The sequence below is a fragment of the Sorex araneus genome, chromosome 7 (assembly GCF_027595985.1).
Source record: "Sorex araneus isolate mSorAra2 chromosome 7, mSorAra2.pri, whole genome shotgun sequence".
NCBI lineage: Eukaryota > Metazoa > Chordata > Mammalia > Eulipotyphla > Soricidae > Sorex > Sorex araneus.
In genome coordinates, this window is record NC_073308.1 from 51,535,588 (window position 1) to 51,560,345 (window position 24,758).

General features: G+C 35.6%; 1 protein-coding gene across 4 annotated transcripts in view; it reads left to right on the top strand.

The window, feature by feature from the left end:
- FSTL5 (follistatin like 5) overlaps window positions 1–24,758 on the top strand; it is a 693,844-nt gene that overhangs the window by 428,427 nt on the left and 240,659 nt on the right. For all 4 annotated transcript variants that reach the window (XM_055144641.1, XM_004606146.2, XM_055144642.1 and 1 more), the window contains exon 7: window positions 18,803–18,969. In XM_055144641.1, the coding sequence (XP_055000616.1) occupies window positions 18,803–18,969 (167 nt within the window). The remainder of the gene's footprint in view (window positions 1–18,802; window positions 18,970–24,758) is intronic.

Consider the following 24,758-nt stretch of genomic DNA (forward strand, 5'->3'; position numbering starts at 1 on the left):
CAGCCGGCCGGTTTTGGATTTCTGTATTTTAGTATTTTAGTAACTAAGTCCAGAGAAATATCTGCCAGAAATTGCATCATTGCAAGCTTGTACCTCTCTGCTACTTTATATTCCATATATGAATGCAATCTTTCTATGTGTGTCTCTTTCTTTCTGACTCATTTCACTCAACATGATACTTTCCATGTTGATCCACTTATATGCAAATTTCATGGCTTCAATTTTTCTGACAGCTGCATAGTATTCCATTGTGTAGATGTACCAAAATTTCTTGAACCAGTCATCTGTTTTTGGGCACTCTGTTCTTATTCCAGATTGTGGCTATTGTCAACAGTGCTGCAATGAACGTATTAATGCATGTGTCATTTCTACTATACCTTTTTGCCTCTCCGGGATATATCCCCAGGAGTGGTATTGCTGGGTCAAATGGAAGCTCAATTTCTAATTATTTGAGAATCATCCATATTGTTTTCCAAAAGGGCTGAACCAGTCGGCATTCCCACCAGCAGTGTAGAAGGGTCCCTTTCTCCCCACATTCTCTCCAACAGCGGTTGCTTTCGTTCTTTTGGATGTGTGCCAGTTTCTGTGGTGTGAGGTGGTATCTCATGGTTGCTTTGATCTGCATCTCCCTGATGATTAGTGATGTTGAACATTTTCTCATGTGCTTCTCAGCCATTCGGATTTCTGCTTTGGGAAAGTTTCTGTTCATTTTTTGATCGGATTGGCAGTTTTCTTCTTGTGGAGTTCAACTAGTGCATTGTATATCCAAGTATATCAACCCTTTATTGAATGGGTACAGCGTAAATATCCTTTCCCATTCTGTAGATTGTCTTTGTATTTTGGTCACTGTTTCTTTTGAGATGCAGAAGCTTCTTAGTTTGAGAGAGTCCCATTTATTTACCTCTGTTTTCACTTGCTTGGCCAGTGGAGTGTCAGCTTTGAAGATACCATTGGCTTCAATGTCGTGGAGGGTTTTTCGGGCTGTGTCTTCAATGTACCTTAAGGATTCTGGTTTGATGTTTAGGCCTTTAATCCATTTTGATCTGACTTATGTAAATGGTGGTAGGTGGAGATCTAAGCCCATTTTTTGCATGTAGCTGTCCAGTTTTGCTAGCAAAATTTGTTAAACATGCTTTCCTTGCTCCACTTCACATTTCTTGCTCCCTTATCAAATATTAGATGATCATATATTTAGGGGTGTGTGTCAGAGTATTCATCCCTGTTCCATTGGTCTGAAGCTCTGCCTTTGTTTCAGTACCATGCTGTTTTAATGACTACCGCTTTGTAGTAGAGTTTGAAGTTGGAGAGGTTGATTCCTCCCATTTCTTTTTCTAAAGAATTGCTTTAGCTATTCGTGGGGGCTTATTGTTCCATATGAATTTCAGGAACACTTCCTCAATTTCTTTGAAGAATGTCAAGGGTATCCTTACAGGGATTGCACTGAATTTGTATAATGCTTTGGGGAGTATTGCCATTTTGACAATATTAATTCTTCCAATCCATGAGCAGAGGATGTCTTTCCATTTCCTCGTGTCCTCTTTTATTTCCTGAAATAGCGTTTTGTAGTTTTCATTTTACATGTTCTTTACCTCCTTAGTTAAGCTGGAAACGAGGTACTTGATTTTTTTGTGAATGGGATTGCTTTTATCATGTCACTTTCTTCTCTCTCATTATTTGCATATAGGAAAGCCATGGACTTTTGGGTATTGATTTTATAGCCTGTAACTTTACTATATGAGTCTATTGTTTCTAGGAGTTACTTGGTAGAGGTTTAAGGTTTCTCTAAGTATAGTATCATATCATCTGCGAATAGCAAGAGCTTGATTTCTCCCTTTCCTACCTGAATGTCCTTAATATCTTTTTCTTGCCTAATCGCTATTGCAAGTACTTCCAGTACTATATTGAACAGAAGTGGAGAGAGTGGGTATCCTTGTTTCATCCCTGTTCTTAGAGGGAAGGCTCTTAGTTTTTCCCCATTGAGGATGATGCTTGCCGTAGGCTTGTGATAAATGGCTTTGACTATATTGAGGAAGGTCCTTTCTATACCCATTTTGTGAGAGTTTTCATCATAAACGGGTGCTGGATCTTGTCAAATGCTCTCTGCATCTATTGATATGATTATATGATTTTTATCTTTTTTGTTGATATGATGGATTATGTTGATTGATTACTGGATATTAAACCATCCTTGCAAGTTTGGGTATTTTTCTTTTTCAATTTTGGGCCAAACCTGATGATTCTATGGGATCTTGTCTGTGCTTAGGGATCATTCCAGGCAAGGGTCGGGCAACTCTATATGTCTCGGAAGGGATTAAACCCAAGGCAGCTGCACCTAAAGCAAATGATTGACCCACTGTACTATCTCTTTGGCCCCCAAAGTAAAATTTTATACAGATACAAATTTATTATAGATTATAAGGAAGAATTTTATTAATTAAATTAACATAATACTAATCCAAATAAAATTATTCCTCTACCCCATACATTTGGGGGTGGCTCTTGGACTAAAAAGAAGTCAAGTTGAGCATAGTTTTTGCATGCAAGAGACTCAGTTTCAATCCCCATCACCACATGGTTCCTGTAGTAACACCAGGAGTGTCCCCTAACCACCGAGCCAAGGGTAGTCTCTGAGCACTGTCACGTGGAAGCTAAAAATTTAAATAAAAACCAAAAACAACCTTTTATATTTATAAATAAAATGGAACTGAATATGAAAATTTTAGAAAGGCTGATTTTCTCCATTCCACATCTATCCTGTTTGCGTAAAATATGCATTGTGATTGGACAGTTATTTTGGATTATGAGATAGTTCTGAAGATGGAGAGAGAAGGAGTGTAGAAGATTAAAGAATCTTACCTTTCTGGTATTATTGTCATTAAAACAATTTTCATTTCTTCTCACTAGCATTTGGAAGTGAATGGAATATTTTGTATTTAAACTCTATCACTGTCATCCCATTGTTTGTCGATTGACTCAAGCATACACCAGTAATGTCTCTATTACACTCAGTCCTGAGATTTTTTTTTTAATTAGTGAGTTACCGTGAGGGTACAGTTACAGATTTACACATATTCGTGCTTGTGTTTCCCTCATACAGTGTTTGTGAGTCCATCCGTCCACCAGTGTCCATTCTCCACCACCAGTGAACTCAGTGTCTCTCCCACCCCCAATCCCATCCCCCCCACCCCACCTCTGTGGCAGGGCATTCCATTTTATTCTCTCTCTCCTTTTGGGTGTTGTGGTTTGCAATAGGGGTATTGAGTGGCCATTGTGTTCAGCCTCTAGTCTACTTTCAGCACATATCTCCCTTCCCGCGCAGGCTCTCCAATCACATTCTAATTTACCGTTGTCTATCTGAGCTGCCTTTCCCACAGCATGTGAGGCCAGCTTCCAAGCCATGGAGCCAACCTCCTGGTACTTATTTCTACTATTCTTGGGTGTTAGTCTTCTACTCTGTTATTCTATGTTCCACAGATGAGTGCAATCTATCTATGTCTGTCTCTCTCTGACTCATTTACTTAGCATGATACTTTCCATGTCGGTCCACTTGTATGCAAAGTTCATGACTTCATCTTTTCTAATATCTACATAATATTCCATTGTATAGATGTACCAAAGTTTCGTTAGCCAGTCATCTGTTCTCGGGCACTCGGGTATTTTCCAGATTCTGGCTATTGTAAACAGTGCTGCGATGAACATATAAATGCAAATGTCATTTCAACTATACTTTTTTGTTTCTCCGGGATATATTCCCAGAAGTGGTATTGCTGGATCAAATGGGAGCTCAATTTCTAATTTTTTTGAGGAGCATCCATAATGCTTTCCAAAGGGGCTGAACCAGACAGCATCCCCACCAGCAGTGTAGAAGGGTCCCTTTCTCCCCACATCCTCTCCAACAGGGGTTGTTTTTGTTCATTTGTGTGTGTGCCACTCTGCGGTATGAGATCATATCTCATGCTTGTTTTGATCTGCATCTCCCTGATGATTAGTGATGCCATTTTTTCATGTGCCTTTTCACCATTCGTATCTCTTCCTTGGAAAAGTTTCTGTTCATTTCTTCGGCCCATTTTCTAATGGGGTTGAATGTTTTCTTCCTGTAGAGTTCAACCAATTCAGCCCTGAGATTTTAGCAGCCTCTCCTTCCTCATCTTTCTCAATGATTGTAGGCTCTTTCAGATCAGGAGAATGACACCTATGGTTGCTGTTTTTGGCATATCGAATACGCCACGGGTAGCTTGCCAGGCTCTGCAATTTATATTTTAGGTAAATATAATTCAAACTATTAAAACTCTATTAGTATATTTTATGAAGATGGCAGGCATTCAAATATTCTTGCATCACCTCAGCTGATTTGGTAATCCTTTGTTAAGTGTGTTAAATAATGAATAAAAGTAAGTTTTATCAAACCTAAAACTAGCAAAGGAATGTAAGAAGATGGGCAGTGTAGACTCAGATGACACTATCACTTCAGCAGATTATAACGTGTGCCCTGTTTCCGTGTCATTGACACAAAAGAGGAATAATAATTCTAACTCAAATATTTCTTGATCATTACAATTAAAGTAACAAATGGGGTTGTATGTAGCAGCGCACCTGAGTAATCAGCGCACCTGAGTACTTTTTGCCACATGTGAAAATCCCTAACTCTTTTTAGGGAGCACTCCTAGAGATACTCAGGGGACCATATGTGGTGTTCAGATTGAGCTGTGCCTGGCCATAAGCAAGGCAAGAACCTTATCTGTGAACTATGTCTCTGGAATGCAAATATGTTCTTAATAAAATACTTCATATATATACTATAAGTAGGCAGTGGTTATCTATGCTCCTTTAATTCTCTTAAAGATTTTGACCAGAAGTATTCATTTTTTATCATCCTTATTCCTTTCCTTATATCTGTACAATAGACCAATTCTTCAACCTCGAAGACGAAGAATCAAATGAGAACAACAATTCCTTCAATAGTTATTTAAGTGTTCACTACTAAAACCAAGAATTTAGACAATATCTAGCACATACTTAGCTTACAATAAATTTTACTTATTAAAATTAATATTTAAAATCTTCATGCTTAAAACAGTCCTCTATATTTGAACACAAAGTTCATAATTATTTCCCCATGTGGCCCATTTTATTTAGCTTTTACTTTGCTGCTGGTGTGATATAAATGCTTTCCTGTAATAAGCCACAGTTTATCTCCAAACATGCCATCTAACCAATAATTTTCAATTTTTGTCTTTCTCCTGGCATTCTTTCTATGTCTTACTTTACATTTATCTAAATTAAATCTCACCCAATATTGCTGTTTTTCCATTTCTCACTTTTCATCAATCTGAAACTTCTCTCTAGTTTTCACTGAGTTTGCAGTACATTTTGAAAATATATCTTTAACTCTGATAAATGTGTACTCTTCTTTCTGTTGATCAAATGCAATGATAGAGCCCTTTCTGAATTCAACTGGAGTCATTTAATTATACTAGACTCTTTGTATATTATCAATGATTTATTTATGTAATTTATGTTATCAGTTGTAGTAGTAATGATAAAACCAAATTGTAAAAAAAAAGTAGGCCATAAAACTATGACGCTTACTTTGCAATTGTTTAGTTGCATTATTTTGAGTTTAAATGCATAAATAATAGGACCACTGTTTTTTCATGATGAGGCAAAAACAGGAGAGCAAATTTATAGTTACTCCATTTAATTTCTCTCCATAGCTTATATTATTTAAATGTATCATTTGTGAAGGCAAATTGCTAATAATTGGTAACAGTTTTATATCTAATTGTATATAGTCTGCATATACAGGTTTATTTTAAATATATTAAATATGAATACTTTGCATTTTTAATTATATTTCATGTCCATTCTGTTTTCCTCAGAGTTTCCTCACTAGTTTAATTTAATGCAATAGGGGCCGGAGCGATAGCACAGCGGGTAGGGCGTTTGCCTTGCACGCAGCCGACCTGGGTTCGATCCCCGGTATCCCATATGGTCCCCCAAGCACCGCCAGGAGTAATTCCTGAGTGCAAAGCCAGGAATAACCCCTGAGCATCGTTGGGTGTGACCCCAAAAGCAAAAAAATAAAAAAATAATGCAATAAACTAATGTGTTATGTGAAAAGAAGGGGATTTGTTCATACACATCATTTTTTGAAAGAAAAAAAATGCCATAGGGACTTTTTACCGAATAGAACTTAGAAGATATCTGTGTTGCCAACATTGTATGTGGTCAGCCTGGATTCAGTCGCTGGCACTTCATCTCCCCCACTGACCACCACTAGTAATGATCCCTGAGCATGGAACTAGGAAACAGCCCTGACTGAGAACTGGATGTGACCCCAAAGTACCAAGAAGGTTAATGGAAGGATTTTATTATAGGAGGGAAAGTACAGTGGGTAAGGTGTTTCCCTTGTATGCTTCTGATCCACGTTTGATCATCAACATCATTTATGATCCTCTAAGTACAGACCCCGGAGTACAGAGCCAGTAATAAGATCTAAGGACTTTGCGGTCTAACCACAAAACATAACAGCAACAATTTATAGCAAAAATATTTTTGTAAAACATATCTTAGAAATATTTAAATATGTTAGAATTATTGTGTTGAGCAAATATGACAGTGTGTGTAATTGATTCTTTGAAAAATTCTGAGACAAACTTTAGAACTACACGGAACCCAATAAAATTGATGATTTTCCTTTTGTGTATGATTTGTACATGTGAACAAAATAATATGTAGGTACACTTTTTAATGGGCTAATGAATAATTTCAAGCTAGTACTAACAAAAAAGGTGTATATAATAAGTTTGGAATAATTTCTATCATATATGATAGATTGATAATATTAATATAATCTATGAAATACATATGATTTCTATGATATAACCATATCCGTAACCCATATTTTCTATCTGAGAAGACTTTAAGGTCCTAGAATTGGACTTTAAGATAAGAATCATTCCTGGAGCTAGATAGTACTTGATCCAATGTGATGTATTCACCATAATTATGTCACGTGTTAATTTATATTGGTTAAAACAGCATGTACAAATGAAGAGCTTAAATATGATAATAATGTACTTGTTGAAGTATAAACCATTCTTAAAAATTTTCCTTTTCTTGGGAAAGGAGATTTCTATGACTCACGTGAGTGGATACAGCATGTTTTTTAGATTTTCTTCGGCAGTATACATTAGCATAAATTGCATCATGTTTCCAGGTTTAAATTAAAAAACAAATTAAAGAACATTCATGTAAGTTTTTCATGGCAATGTATTAAAATCTTATTATACAACATGCCTCTGGGCTTAAATTATATTATTTTTTCCACTGGAATTTTAGTATTGTGCTTCTGCATAAATTACTACAAGCAATTTTATGCTTTCATTAAAAAACAGTAAATCCTACTTCTTAAAGCTAACAAATTAGTATTTCCCAAATAAAAATATGGTTGGTGTAACAATATTTTATATTTAATTATGCTAATTACAAGCCTTTGTCTTGATAAACATGAGAGGAATTAGTTAAGGATTTCAATGTGTTTTTAACTTGCTATTTTTATATCATGTTAAGCTTTTTTCTGAATTATCTAAGATTACATAGGTAATTAAGTGGGAAAATATACTGTTTGATTTTACATTTGTGAAACTATATCCAAAATAAGTGCAATTAAACTATATGCATTTAGAGCATATAACGTCACACTTCCTAATACGATATTTAAAAATACAATAAAACACTATGTTGATTTTCAAATTTTTATGGAGGAAAAGCTAATGAAAGTTTTGCTCACAATTTATCTATATATGATACTGTTTTGTTTATAAATGAATAAACAAGTATTACTTTGCCAATTGCTAACTTTTAACAATTTTATCGAAGTAATTGAAAGCATAAAGTATGTTTGGTGAATTGTAACAGTTTTTTGTTTATCTGACATTAATATGTAACAAACAGCTCAGTTGTGTCACACTGAGTTTCTAAAACTGAATTCAGGTAGCAAGACACAAAACATTGCAGGACAGAGAAAAGCTCATTTGAAGAGGCCCAGATGAGCTTCAAAAATGCTGACTCTGGGACTGGAGCGATAGCACAGTGGGTAGGGCATTTGCCTTGCATGCGGCTGACCTGGGTTCAGTTCCCAGCATCCCATATGGTCCTCCAAGCACCGCCAGGAGTAATTCCTGAGTGCATGAGCCAGGAGTAACCCTTGAGCAGTCAGGTGTGACCCAAAAAGCCAAAAAAAAAAAATGCTGAAGTTCTGGAGAATCCTTCAGTGACAAGATATGAATGCTTTTCTTATCTTCAATGGGTCATTTCATGACTCAAACTTTTCTCAATCAAATTTAATATACCCTATTGTGCCACCTCTGTAACTTAAATCTAATATGCCATTTCTGCATTTCTGCACTGTAGCACTGCACTGTAGTCCCATTGTTCATCGATTTGCTCAAGCGGGCACCAGTAATGTCTCCATTGTGAGACTTGTTGCTGTTTTTGACATATCAAATATGCCATGGGTAGCTTGTCAGGCTCTGCTGTGTGGGAAGGAAGAATATCTTTACAGACAAAGATAAGTTGTAATTGCTTACACCCGATTTTGTTTTGATGAGGCGGATAAACGTACCATTTGTCAGCTCTTAGACAATTTGCTGGACACTTAAGACTGTACTGCATCCAGATAGGAATCGTAAAGTCCTGTAGTTTCAAAGTTATAAAATTAGGACAAGAAAATTCTAAAAAACAGTTCAAATTAAGTTATCAACACTTTACTCATTTATAGATTAAAAAAAAATCCTATCTTGATGTGTAACAATAAAACCACCAATGTATACCAATAATCACATATTTATATATTTTTTTAAATTTTGTGAAGGTAAGAGGAACTAATGCCCATTTCTAGTTCCCTTCATTTCAAAACCTCTTCAGAATTATAGACTTGCTAGATATATTACTTATTTTCTCAAAAATAATTTATGACTCCCTCTCATATATGTAAAAGTAGAAACAGTAACAGATTTTCCACTAAAGTAAAATAATTTCTGATTATCAATAAGTAATAGCTCTGGCAAGTTGATAAGGAAAGGGAGACTTTATATAAAAAATGACAGTAGAAATACAAACTTGCTGCCACTTATTAAGGAGAAGAGAATGACTCCAACTGCACTAGGGCAAGAAAAATAAAAAAGCAAGATAGCATTTTCAGTGTGGGCTAAGCCTGTAAAAAGGCCAGCCAAAGGTTGGGTTGAGTTGGGTCAGCTTAAGTTCATGTGCGCCACCGGAATGGACCGCTCTTGTAGGGAGACTAGGACATAAGCACTGTCTTCCTTGATGGTACTTCAGCAGGTCCTTGAGAAGGACATTTCTGGGATATTAAATTATAAGAGGTTGGGAGATTTATGCCCCAAGTTGGCTCAGAAGTATTTTATAATTGCAAATAATCTAAACTAAATGTTCTGAGTAAAGGCAGTTCAGAGGTCAGTAATTCAGGACCAAACCGATCTAATATTAACTGGAACTGAGGGAACGTTAAGACTCTCTTGGTCAGATAAAGGTCCCTCTCATTAGTTAAGAGAATGTGTTAGTCGTGTTGGCAAGGTTTACTTGGAGGATTTTCCATTTCCTCAGAGGCATTTTTGCTAAACAGTTTAGTGGTTAAAGATAAATTTGAATTAAAATGCTCCCTATTAAATGTTAATACTCTATTAGAAATCAGGCTAGTTCACAGTTTACTACTGTAAATGACTTTCAAGGGATAATCAGATTGCTTTCATTCTGGTAGAGAAATGTGTCCTGGGAATTTGATTGCATATTAAAGAGATAGGAAGAAAAAAAAGAAAATTGTTCTACATGGTAAACTTGGTGAAGAGAGCACTGGTAAGATGCTACGATCAATGAATAAGAAATTACATTTGGAAAGGACAAATTTCATTTACTTGTTCATTTATGTTCGACTTCAGTCATAGCAGCTGTCTTAGTTGTAGAAAAGTGTCCATTGATTTGGTCATCTCAGAGAAGAAAAACTATAGAATGGCAATTTATGTGTTCACTTGCATGGTAATCTAAAACTGAGCATTAGGCATAATCCAATACTTAATTAAAGCACACCAAAAAAGGTAAAAAAAAATATTAAAGTAGGCAATTTTTTTCTTTAATTCCAGAGTAAAAATTTTGAGTGCCATACAACTTCTGTAGTAACTATGCAACTCTATCTTTATAGCTGAAAGTAGTAGTAGGCGATAGCATTGATTGTTCAGGACTGAATTGGCACTGTAGTATTTTAATCCAACTTTATCAGAAAATATTGTAGCGGGTAGAGAGACAGTTCATAGAAAAGTTGCTTACATTGCATGCGGTCCAACACTTTCTATTTCTTGGCATTTTAATGGTCACGGTAACCCCACAAGGAGTAATTTCTGCAGATAGGGCTGGTTGTAGGCCTTGAACATATTAGAGTGTGTCCTCAAGTGAAAAAAAAATAAATAAAAAGAAACTAAGTTTAAAATGTGTTGTAAGCCATATTTGGTTCATAGGCATAATTTGCTAAGTTGATGACACAGGAGGATATGTTGATGTGAAGATGGCTCTAATATTTTCTAATATATCCTAACCTTTTAATTACATCCTGAGTCATGCTCTAGATGCATGTAGTAATGTGCTGAAGAAAGAAGCAAGGAAGAAAGGGAGCAAAGGAGAGAGCAAAGGAGAGGGAGGGGGAAGGGGAGAGGAAAAGAAAGAAATGAAAGGAAGGAAAAAGGAAGAATGAAGAAAGAAAAAAAGGAAGGAAGGAAGGAAGGAAGGAAGGAAGGAAGGAAGGAAGGAAGGAAGGAAGGAAGGAAGGAAGGAAGGAAGGAAGGAAGGAAGGAAGGAAAAAGAAAGGAAAAAAATAACAGGCTAAGAACTAAGAATTTGTCAGTAATCTTGAAAGTGACAAGAAAAAGAAAGTCTTTCTAGACAGAAATGTCTTTAGAGTTGAAAAGGGCAATTCGTTAGCTGATTAGACTTTGACAGGCTTGAGAACAGCCAACTCCTTTTCTTGTAATTTTCTGTTCATCAGTCCTTTCAACAGTACATTAAAAGGGGACTCCAGTTTCAGAACTGACATTGCTTACTAAACCCGATGCTTTCCCCATTGCAAAATGAGTAAATTGGTATTCCAGTATAAACAAAGGTATCCTGTGATTGTGATTAGCTCAGTCAATTCCCAATAGTCTAATTAATTCTGGATGAACTGTTAAATTTGATGCTGAATTTGCATAGCCCAGTCCTAGTCTTCAGAGGTTGTAAAAAGCTACTTAAATGAACAATCAGTGTTCAATTCCCCATGTTTCCCTTCTGTTTGCTCTAATATATTGGAGACAAACTCTGTAAAACTACATGGTACAGGCTAATGTTCTGGATCCAATATTCAGCATTATTGCTAATAACAGTGTGATATAGCAAATAGCAATCTCTTATCTAAATTGTCTTAATTGAACAAACAATTATTAGCTTTTGGGGTTTCTTTTAAATTTTTAGATGCTTGAATTCTGTTGCACATCATGTAGTTAGTAGTTTGCTTGACTCTAAAATCTGAACATTTTAAAACAGTAACTTTCTAAAAACAAAGAAATTACTGTGCATTTTGACTGACTCTAACATTAACATCCTGGGTTTCCTTGAGATGCACTGAAATAATGAATACAAGTTAACATTTTTTTCTTATAACTGTAATAGACTTTTAACATGACACTGAATACCCACTTAACATACAGGAAATGGGTATTGATTAGCTACTTGCTTTGCTTTGACTGACAAATGAGGATTCTTAGCAAAATCTTAGATCAGATCCTATGCAGTTTTTTTCCCTGTTTAATACATTGAATGCCATTTCTAAGTGATCACACTGAATATTTTTTAATTGCATTAAATATGCACTGGAGTAATAGTAAAGCAGTTAGAGCATGTGCCTTGCATGCTGTGTGCCAATTCAGGCTCCATTCCCCCAATCTTTCCAGGGTTAATCCCCGAGGGCAGAGTCAGAATTAGCCCTGAAAATCTAGGAGAGTTGCCCAACTCCCGCATGCATTAAATACAGTAAGTTTATTCAGTATTTCATGTATTTAGTGATTCAAAGAAGCACTGTTTTCCAATTGTTCATTGATTTGTTTGAGCGGGCACTAGAAATGTCTCCATTGTGAGACTTGTTGTTACTGTTTTTGGCATATCCAATATGCCCCGGGTAGCTTGCCAAGCTCTGCCATGCGTGCACGATACTCTCCTAGCTTGCTGGGCTCTCTGAGAGGGATAGAGGAATCGAATTCAGGTTGGCCACGTGCAAGCGAACGCCCTACACGCTGTGCTATCACTCCAGTCGATTATTATAATCACAAATTATATTTATACTAACACATCATACAGAAAAAAATTGTTTCAATAATTTATTGATAAGTTTCATAAATAAATTTTTATAAGTAGGGTTTCTCATCTCTATATTTTAGCATTTTATATGCATATACTTAAGTCCAAGGACAATTAAGTAGTCTACAAAGATAAATATAAACACAGTCACAAAAAATAAATCCACAATCTTGATAGTGAATTGTTCTACTCATACTTTAGTGATACCTATCACTAAAATTGAAACCCGTTCATTATTACATAAACTATACCTTGCTTAAAACGAAGTTATATTTCTAAACATGGTGAAATGATTTGTTGTATCTAAAAATACTTTAATAGTCCTACTTTGTAAGAACTGAGAGAGCACATTCAAAATTTACTAAAGACCAAGTATTGTGATGCTATTTAGAAATACAATAGTTTATCTTTACAATATTCTGAAGACTGTTTTTAATTTTAATGTATGAAATAGTAGGAAAATTAGTATGGAATTAAATATCTTGTCAAAAATATTAGATAGTGGGCATTTGGTGCTACAGAGCTAACACAGAGATTAGAGCACTTGCCTTATACATTCTGTCTCCAGTTCAATCCCCAGCAATGTACATGGCCCCCAGACATTAAAAGGAGTGATTCCTGAGCACAGGGCCAGGAGTCTGAGTACTCCCATCTATGGCCCCAAACCAAAAAATAAACAGTGGACATTAATAATCAAAGCAGGCATAATAATATATATTGCAAATGGGAGTTTCATTGATTCATAATTTGATCTTCCACATAATTCAATATTCATTATTAGCAACATACATCTTTTAAAGATAGTTATTTTATAAATTATCAAAAGATAGCGTGTTTGTTCTCTCCTTATCAATTGTAATGAAAGGCCAGAACAACTTGTTTCTTTGCTTTTGCCACCATTGATATGTTAAGGGTAAGTTTCTATCTGATGTGATCTGAAGATAGTGGGTGGAACTTCATGAATGAGTTCTTTCTGAAATATCAGAGCAAGAATAGAAAAGTATATAAGGATCATAGCTTATAACAAGTTAGTTGTAAAGACTAAGTGTAAATACAACGACTGACAAATATTAAGTTCTTAGTAAATTCTGGCAATTTTCTTCATTAGTAAATGCTTCATTTTTTTCATTATTTCTACAAGAAATAACTCAACAGAATTTTAGTTTAATAATCACTGTATCACTCTCACTGTCATCCTGTTATTCATCGATTTACTCGAGCAGGCACCAGTAACATCTCTATTACACTCAGCCCTGAGATTTTAGCAGCCTCTCCTTACTTGTCTTTCCCAACGATCGAAGGCTCTTTCGGGGTCAAGGGAATGTGATCTGTTGTTACTGTTTTTGGCATATCAAATACACCAGGGGTAGCTTGCCAGGCTCTGTCATGTTTGAAGAATACTCTCGGTAGCTTGCCGGGCTCTCTAAGAGGTATATATATTATATATATATATTATTGTATTTGGGATATGAATACACCATGGGGAACTTGCAAAGCTCTCCAGTGCGGGTAATAGACTCTTGGTAGCTTTGGTAGCTTGTCAGATTCCCCAAGAGGGAGAACAAGGCTATTAGATGTTGAGCGGCCACTTTGCGGCCACGTGCTTCCAGGATCTTGGTCTTATAGTCTCAGGATGTTGGCCATTGGTGGGATTACACGGTGCTGGGGGCAGTTTGTGAGTGTGGCTGCCAAGCTACTAGAAAATGGGGGGTCTGGGTGGAGAAGGCTCAGTCTCAATCCGGGCAGGCTTGGAGATTTTAGCCCTGGGTTCCGCACACATGGGTTCCTCTGCCAGTTCCTTCATTCTTGAGGCACATCCGAATGTGTGGAGAGTGGCCTTGAGCATGGCTGTGGCTGGCTTCCGGAGGTCTTCAACTGTCAAGGTTCTGCTTGGGGCAGGTAGGGAAAGGCAACCCGTCCCTCTCTGAGGGGCCCTGGTGAAGACAGTCAGGCTGGGGGGCTCCCTCCTGGGAGCTTGGTTTTATAGTCTCTGAATGTTGGGTATTGGTGGGATTACACAGTGCTGAGGGCAGTTTTATAATATAATTTAAAATATGCCATGTTATTCTAGTTTATATATTTGTTATATTAAAGTCATCCACTTGTCTATGCCCTTGAAGTTTTCCAAAGAAAAAGTTAAAATTATCTTGAATACTCTGGGTACCCAGCTAAAACTTTTGAATACAACTTTTGTTAAATTAGTTTTCAAGTAGAGATATTATTAGCACACATAAAGGATTTATTTTCAAGTTGTTAATGTCAAATATATCACTGATTGAAAAACTTATTATACATATACTTTATCTAATAATAAAGTGTTTATAATTTACTTGACAGAAATTACATATAATTGAACAGAAAAGTTGAATGGTAATCGTTCTATGTTTATAAAACTATAGAGAAATATCAAAATTATGAATTAAATTAAAAAAGAAATGAGACTACTATTAACATGTAAAATTACCTGAAGTATTATCAAAATATTATTATATGCATGATACTATTTTGTCCTTATTACTTTAATAAAGAAAAAGTTGCAGTTCTTCTCAAAAAACTTATTTCATTATATTAAATATTTTATTTTACATATATCTGCATAACTTGTGGATCCTGCAATTTCATTACAAGAAATGAACTTTAGTTTTAAATGTAAGAGGTCTTTTTTTTTTTTTTCTTTTTGGGTCACACCCAGCGATGCTCAGGGGTTACTCCTGGCTTTGCACTCAGGAACTACTCCTGGCGGTGCTTGGGGGACCATATGGGATGCCGGGGATCGAACCCGGGTCGAACCCGGGTCGGCCGCGTGCAAGGCAAGCGCCCTACCCGCTGTGCTATCGCTCCGGCCCCGTAAGAGGTCTTTAATTATACTTGTTATTATAAGTACTTTCATACTTTTCAGAACTTTTGGCATATATTATTACTTTCACTTTCAGAATTTTATTTTCTACCAATTTTTTTCTTTAGGATAAAGTCATTATCTACAGTTATATATTTATAAAATATAAGCATTACTATATCCTATACTTATTACATATGTAACATTTTATAATTTTATTATGGTTAATTTATTGAGTTTAAAAGAGTATAAACATTTTTATGTTTCAGGGATACAATGTTATCATATCATATATATCATGAAAACACAAATTTTCCTTCTACAAGAGCTCTTTGGATTTTTCAGGTCCCAGCTTAATAACTTCAACTCTCTTGTCACTGCCTAATGTTTTTGGGTATTTTTTGTCCATTGGACATTGTCTCTTCCCTTGCTTTGTTTTTTTAAACGCTGTATAAATGAGGTCATCAGTATTTGTGTCTCCTTCTGATTATCTCATAAGTTACGAACCTTCTCAACTACATGGATGCAGTTATGAGGGCAATATCTTATCTTCTCATCTCAATAATCTCCTCATCGGCCACCCTCCAGATCTCAATGGCTGCTCCTCCCAGATGGGAGCATAAAATGAGACCCTCATAGCCATGCCACTGGACTCTGTGCCAGGCTGTTTTCACTTGGGGAGCCCCAGACGGGGGGCGTGTGAGAACCCTTACCACCCCAAGGGACCCAGACTTGGCAACTGACCTCCACTACCCAACTGCCGCCATGCTCCAGGCCACTTTCCAGACATTATAAGACACTTCCTACCCATTTTCCATAAATACTACACCATATTTGATGGAGTTCAGAAAGTAAGCAACAAATCATGGAGAGTAATATGTAGATATATTACACACACACACACACACACATAAACACCTCTTGAAGAACTCTGCAAGCTACCGAGAGTATCCTGCCTGCATGGGTAGAGCCTGGCATGCTACCCGTGATATATTCGATATGCCAAAAACAGCAACAATAGGTCTCATTCCCCTGACCCTGAAAGAGCCTCCAATCCTTGGGAAAGATGAGTAAGGAGAGGCTGCTAAAATCTCAAGAAAGGGAGGAATAGAGACTTTACTGGTGTCTGCTCAAATAAATCAACGAACAACAGGATGACAGTGATACAGTGATCTTATCTTCACTTATTACTCAGTAGTATTCCATCTTGTGTTTATACCATGAATTCTCTATCACTCATCTGTTGTTGGACATGAGGGACATCCCCATCAACAGTGTTAGTGAACTTTTTTTTTTTATAAGCCATTCTCATATGTGTAAGGTGATGGTTTGCTGATGATTGTATTTGTCCTTTCCTGCTAATTATTGATGCTGAACATTTTTTCATATGCTTTATGGATATCTGGATATCTGCTCTAAAAGTGTGTCTGTTCACATCTTCCACCAATTTTTGACAGGGCTGTTTTTGTTGTTGTTTTGTGATGCATATTATCTGCATATTAGCTCTTTGCTATATGCATTGTCTGCAAATATTTCTGCCACTTAGGATGTCTTTCAGTTTTAGTCTTTGTTTTGTAGTGCAGAAATTTTTCACCTTTATTTAATCACATTGATTTAATTTTTGTTTGTTTTTTGACCACACCTGGCAGTGCTCAGGGTATTGTTCCTGGCTTTGCGCTGAGGCTTCATTCATGGCAATGCTCAGGGTGCCTGAGATCAAACTCAGAGCAGCTGTGTGTGTGCAAGGCAAGAACCTGACCGGCTGTGCTATCTTCCCAGCCACTTATTTACTTTTGTTTTCTTTGCCAATGGAATTAATTACTGCAAACACCACTGAAATCAATCTCATAGAACGTTTCCATGTGCTTTCTTTGATGTATTTTATGGGATCAGTCACTCCTCTACTTTGAGCTAATGAAGATATGGCAATGATTATATTTGATCATATTCAGTACAAATGAAAGGTCAGCACTTTTCTCACTCAACCTCCAATGAAAAATGCGATGTGTGCGTGTGTGTGTGTGTGGGGGGTAATTATTCCCTGCACTACTCCCCACCAAGTAAATTTCTCTCAAAAACAGTGATTTCTGAATCTTGTGAAGCCACCAAGTGGCCAAATCAGTCATGTTGATCAATCTGCAGACTGGAAACTGTGACATCAGGGAACAGGGTCAGAGAGAACCCCCTCCCTGATGTTTAGGCCCAGCAGCCCAGAACCAGCATTCTCCAGCATATAAATGGCCCAGCTCCACAGCTCATAGAGCATGTGATTACATATGTGGCCATGCAACACCTCCAAATTTCACAGCAGTAACAGCTCAGTAGGAGCACAGCAAATTTGGTTGGAAAGTTGCATAGAGTCCCACCAAGCTTTATGGACAGAAACAATGAGTGCTGAAGGATCAACCAGCCCGGTAAAATCCTTAGACAATGATTTTAGTATACCAGAGTGAGATTTATTATCACAGATTGACTTTTATTGATTATTTCCTGATAATTCCATTTGTTATTTTGTTTTAACAACAAATAAATAGCACAAAAGTAAACTTTTGTGCTATTGGGGCAGGAGAGAAAGTCACACTGGTGACAGGATTGCTGTTAGAACACTGAATGCCTAAAACAACTATATTATGAAGAACTTTGCAAATCATGGTGATCAATTTTTTTAAAAGGTGATTTGTGATATTTTAAACCTAGTTGAGACTGAATAAAGTAAAAATGCAGGACTCACAACAACTGTAGATATTAGATTAGAGTGAAGGGCAGTTTTGATCTGAATAAGAAGGAGTGAGATTATCTGAAGCATCTCATGACAATTGGAGTTGATATAGTTGTTGATTTCTGTAACCCTTTAAGATGATCTGAAAACAGAAAATGAAAGGAACATCAAGATTAAAAATAATCACCTTTAACATAAATTTCTGGAGGAGTATATCTAATCTTAATACTATATTTAACTTGAAATGTAAGTATCAAGAATTCACTTTAATACCAACTATATTAAATAAAGGCAGCAGACAGATATTTACTTAATTGGTATTTGGTTGGTGAACTTCTGTTTTTCCTCCTTTAACTTCCCAAATAAATCTTATTTCTTTAGAGCCAATTTATGTTTCCCATCAGAATGATGCATTTTACCTATTCATTTATGGTAGTGTTCTCTGAAACCAGCCAGGAATGATCTCACCTCACCTATAATGTAAATCTATCAGTGAATAAACAACATCATTTTTATTCAATGCTGATGACACACTACATGTAGATTTGGCAGTTAAATAATTTAATGCTCTTTTGGGTGCAATCTGCCAGGCTTATTATAACTCTACTTCTGATATTTATTTCATGTTTAATAGTTCTTTGCCTCCTGAGAATGCTTGTCAATCAATTAAATTGAAATGTCATTCTGACCTTTCATTGGAAACAGTTTACTCTCTTTCATTTCATTGTGAGCTTCCTTTTCCATTTTATTCAAATGAAAGCCCTAATTGTTGGTATTCAGAAACTTTATAATGATTAACCTCACAGAACTATATGCTCATCAATGCTGCTGCCACTTTATCCTTACAGAGGTTATCCAGTTGAGTCTGCCTGAAGATCAGAAGCTTAGCGTTACCGCAACAACTGTTGGACAAAGTGCTGTTCTGAGCTGTGCGGTTCAGGGGACCTTGAGACCCCCGATCATCTGGAAACGAAATAACATCATTCTAAATAATTTAGATCTGGAAGACATCAATGTGAGTATTGTAAAGTTAAATATGGCTTTCATTTATATGTTTTGTATGATACTGTCTAGCCTGATGAAATAGGAAGAGCTTGAAGAATATTGCATATATATAGAAGTGAATCAATTATTAGAACATTATCAGAAACTTCTGGATATGAGGGCTGCACTAAGATCACTTGAAATGATTAAATCAATCTTTAAATTGAAGTATGGTAGTCAGATAATGTAGCATGGTGTTAATGGAAACTATGCTAATTTAAACCTCAAAGTCAGAGTTTCTGAAATAACTCATGATCTGTCTCTCTGTGTTTGCTATTATGCCTGAAAATTGTTTGAGAAGCCATAAACTGGGTAGTGACAGTTTTTGTTTCGTACTTCATTATGTTTGAAAACAATAAAACATATTCAAATATATGTATTATTTTCTAAAATGAAAGTACAGTAGGGCTAGAAAGATAATAAAGCGGGTAAGACCCTTACGTGTAAGTTCAGTTTCCTCTTTTATAGATGTTCAACTTTTGTATTAAGAAGTGAACATCATCCAAGATTTTAAGAGTAAGAGTAATTAAAAATTTTATGGACAGGAGCGATAGCACAGTAGGTAGGGCATTTGCTTTGCACTCAGCAGACTGGTTCAATACCTTGGTCCTTCTTAGAGAGCCTGGAAAGCTACCAAGATTATCCCACCCATGTGGCAGAGCCTGGCAAGCTACCTGTGGCGTATTCGATATGCCAAAAACAGTAACAACAAGTCTCACAATGGAGATGTTGCTGGTGCCTGCTTGAGCAAATTGATGAGCAAAGGAACAGTAGTGCTACATTGAAGTTATTTGGGACTGAAGAGGTGGTACAGGGCTTAAAGCAGTTGCCTTGCACAGAACCAACTCAGATTCATTCTGGAGTACAGGAGGAATAAGTTCTGAGCACAATTGGGTGTGTCCTCAACAAAGAACAAAACAAAAATAATTTTTTCAGATGTCCTTGGAGGTCAGGTGGCCAATTCTTTGCTATACTGATTTTGCTCTTCTGTGATCTCTTTGCGGATAAATTCTAATTATTTTGTAGTTAGGAATTAAGAATACCGTTCCTTATCTACTTTTCTTTGCCACTTCATAAAAGACTCCTAAAAGATAAATATTAGAGGCTCATCCAAACTTGTTACAGATTACTAATGTTCTAGAGTGATACTTACTAATATTCTAGATTGATAGAAAAAGACTGAAATTTTAAGTTTTAAGAAAGTGCATACTTTTTTTCAAAGTTTTTTTGTGCCTTACAAGTTTTTCTCAGACGATCTGTGGAAGATTCTTAAAGACTGAAAAAAAAAAAAAACACCATAGAACATTTAATCTCTTAAGAGCATTCAAGACACATTGAGAATTATATTATGGATTTATGGATTATAAATTATATTTTGGATTCTATGCATGTATTGTTATAGCTAAATTTTATCTTTTATATTCTAATAAGCATATATATTTGTTATAAAGCTTCCAGGATTATTTTCCAGAGGCTTATGTATGTATGGGCTAGAATGGGTAGGACTCTGCCTTGCACTCAGCCAACCCCCATAATCCCTGGCACATCCTGACGCCCTAGCATGGCCAGGAGTGATCCCTGATCACAGAGCTGGAAGTAACCCTGAGCACAATCAGCCGTTGCCTCCTTCCGACAACGAAAGGAGGTTCATGTATCTGAATGATGAGGTTTGAAAGCTTAAAATGGCTCACTGAATTGTTTTTTTTTTGTTTTTTTTGCTTTTTTTTTTTTTTTTTGCTTTTTGGGTCACACCTGGCGATGCACAGGGGTTACTCCTGGCTCTGCACTCAGGAATTACTCCTGACGGTGCTCAGGGGACCATATGGGATGCTGGGATTCAAACCCGGGTTGGCTGCGTGCAAGGCAAATGCCCTCCCCGCTGTGCTATCGCTCCAGCCCCTCACTGAATTGTTAAAGGAAAAAAAAACAACTATGAAAACTACATTATGAATAATGCTGTTACTTACAAAAGTGGAAACATTCCTGTGACTATGTCTTGGGCAACTGCCTCTGTGGCAGGCACCTTTCCTGTCTCTCTCTTTCTTTCCCTCTCTCATTGTGGGGGGCATGGCTTGAAGGGGTGGGAGACTGGGGACACTGGTGCTGGGAAATTATACTGGTGTAGGATGGGTATTGGAACATTGTATGATTGAAATGATATAATGAACAATTTTGTAATGTTCTATCTCACAGTGATTCAATGTTTTTAAAAAAAGATGAATTGCATATACAAAGTGCATAATAAATATTATGAATTTAGCATATAAAAATTCTTCATTCAGTTTTAGGAAATTGAAATATATAAACAAAGATTATGGCTCTGTGAAATCTGTGAAATAGTTAACTACCAGGCATCAATAAATTGCTTTTTATTGAATTACTTGAGTGTGTTTAATAGCAGAGATATATTTTACATTGATTTTTTAAAAATTCTTGATCCTTAGAAAGTTTCAATTTTTTATTAAGGCATATTTGGTTGGAGTGAATAAGATTTCATAATTTATAACATAAAATCCACTACCAACCTGTCAAAAAGAATCTCAGAATATATTTAAACATATTTTGAATATTCAAACTTTTTTGAAAGCTCTTCAGTTTCTCAAATTACTTTTGTTTTTAATGAAAAAATGTAAAATTGTATTTATTAAAAATACAATTCATTAGGGCTGGAGTGATAGCACAGCCATAGGGTGTTCGCTTTTCACACGGCCGACCCGTATTCGATTTCTCCTTCCCTCTTGGAGATCCCGGCAAGCTACCGAGAGTATCATGCCCGCACGGCAGAGCCTGGAAAGCTACCCGTGGCATATTCAATGTGCCAAAAACAGTAACAAGTAAGTCTCACAATGAGAGACATTACTGGTGCCCGCTCAAACAAATGGGTGAGCAACGGGATAACAGTGACAGTGATAATTCATTAACTTACAAATATAGCTAAATGTAAAATAAGTTATAAAACATGCTGTTATGGTATGTTTTATATTTATTGCTTTGTGATATCTGCTAAAATAAACCACCATATAAATATATAGAAAGGGAAAGATTAGGACTATGTGTGGTACATATTTTATCAGCTTTTATGGGCTTTCTGCTATGCCAACAACTTTTGTGAATGTTTTCAAATATTTTTGTCAGTTATTTATTGTTTCCAAAGATGGAAATCAGTTATCTAATTTAAATAGCCTTCTCAGTCTTAGAGAAGAAACAAATAATTGAATAGGATTCCAGTAAAGAGACTGTTAAACAAAATTTAATTTTATGAACAAGCATAAATGATTGCTTTTCAGAATACTCTCTCCCCATTCATCTCTGCTGGTGAGCATTGAAGAGCAGAATTCGTCATTCAAGGATATCAGTGATTTAAAACTATATTGTTTATCATTGATCTCTTTTCATAGATCTTCAGTCTGCTGTTCCTAATAAGTAGTTTGCACATCTGGTTACCTGAAGTTGACTGTACTCTATGCTCTTCCTGAAATATTGAAATTCTTTCATGCTTAAAACTCTCTAGAATAGTACTTGCTTGTCACTAAAAGTACTTGCTTAGTTACTTTTTGGTATAACCTCCTTAAAATGTACTTTCCATAATAAGATATGGATTTATACTATGTTGGAAGATCAAGATGATCCTACAATAGTGAAATATAAACTCATTTTGCTTATAAGCTAAGACTTCAAAATGTTCCAATGTGACATTTATACCCTATGAAGCATATTCTCTGTTTTCACCAAATTGGTTCAATCCCCATAGGGAAAATGATGATTTTCATGTAAAAAATATTCAGTGAAAATCTGAAATACTCTCTCATTTTTCTTTTCCTTTTTTTGTTTGTTTTGGGGCCATATTTAGCAATTCTCAGAACTTTACTCCAGGCTCTTTGTTTGGGGATTATTACTGGTGGGTCTCTGGGAACTATATGTGATGCCAGGGTTCAATGCCTGTCAGCTTCATGCAAGACAAGCCCCTTCCCTCCTGTATTAACCCTCCGATCTTACTAATTCTTGAATATATGTTAGCAGAATTTAGCTTATATTTACCTTGTCAATAAGTGAGTGCATTTTGATTGCAAAGGACTAAAATCATGTAGAATGGTATATTTTCATACTGGATGGCACTAGATTATGAATTTAAGCAGCATAGGTCGGTGTGTTGCTCTCTGGAAAATACATTCAAATAATTTTGGCCCCTATTGTTTACAGGTAGATTTGATATATACAATTTATATGTGTGGGATTGATACTCTGTTGATGTCTGAAACCTCTCATTTTGCCAATTTTCTGTTTTGTTCAAAGTTAATTAAAAAATATCATGGAACTCCCAGAAGAAATATAACATAGTGATCTATAACATGGACTGGAGATCCAAATTGTCTAGATTCTAATTAATGTTCAGTCTCTAGAGCGTTATGTCCCTTTAAGCACATTATTTGATTTTATATTTATAAGTACAAATCTAGGACCTTTTTTTTATTCATTGAAGATAGTTGAATGAACATATTAGTGTATGTAAAGTTGTGATATATGTTGTGATATAAATACTTTTAATGTTGGCAACAAGAATAACACTGTAAATGTTCAGTTTAATTGGATTATTTGTTTTCTCTATTTTTTTCTTCTCTTCCTCATCATTTATGTTTCACTAAACATAGGCATATAGCTTTCTGATACATTAGAAATAAGGTATTATATTAATTATATTTTATACAGTGTTGATGGAGTAGGGGGATCACATAGAATATGCTTTATTCAGTTCTACCTATAGATATTCGAAGATATTTTAAAACCTATATTCAATGTAGTTCTATGAACTAAAATGTCTTATTTCCTCATTAACAAAGGTATATTAATCCTTGTTCTAAAATTAGTCTTTTGCTTTCTCTCCGATACTATTTATCTGTTCACACTAGGTTTTCTTTTTTTCTGTATGCTTTTAAGCTCTTTTTTGCCCAATTCCTGAAAGAAAACAAATTTTTATCTTCCTGCTTGGATAGAACTTTGGTATACAAGCTGTAATTCCAGTGCTTTTATGACTGCTTCTGAGCCCAAATCTTGATCTGATCAGAAATGGCCAGGAGTGAAAATTTCAAACACTGATATATAGAACAAGATTCTCGTATTGATCTTACTTTTCTCCAGAAAACTCCCATTTTGCAAGTTCCTCTTAAAAGGGAAACAACTAAGGAATGAAAGAATTTAGAGACAAATATATAGATTAGAAGAGAATAAAGGAAATAAAATAGAATTTATTTAAAGGGTCTGTAGTTAGATGTGAAGGAAAGAGAGGACTGAAGGTATGAGCACTATTTTGTTTATATTAGTTTTCAGTAAACAGTCAAATAGAATTTTTTTTGTTTTCCTTTATTTTATTTTTACTGAGAGTAAGCAAGGCATAAAAGTCCTGGGAATTATCTTTTTCTTATTTATAACATCTGTAATTTTTACCCTCTACTAAATTATATAAAACTCTGATCTATATTCATCTTTCAGATCAGATTATAGCACATAATCCTAAACTCCAATTCAAGTTTTGCCACAAACTATCAATGAGATTACACTGAACATGATTAAATAAATTAAGCTACAATAACTTCATTTTTAATGAGATACTATCATTAACTTTAATGACACATCTTAAGTGTTCAATAAAACCTGTTATTTCTTTCCTTCTCTATCAAGTAGCTTGATAAAGATGATAATAATTTATTATGTTTAATAATGCCTCATGAATATACTATTTTTTTAAAATAACTGTTTTTGTAT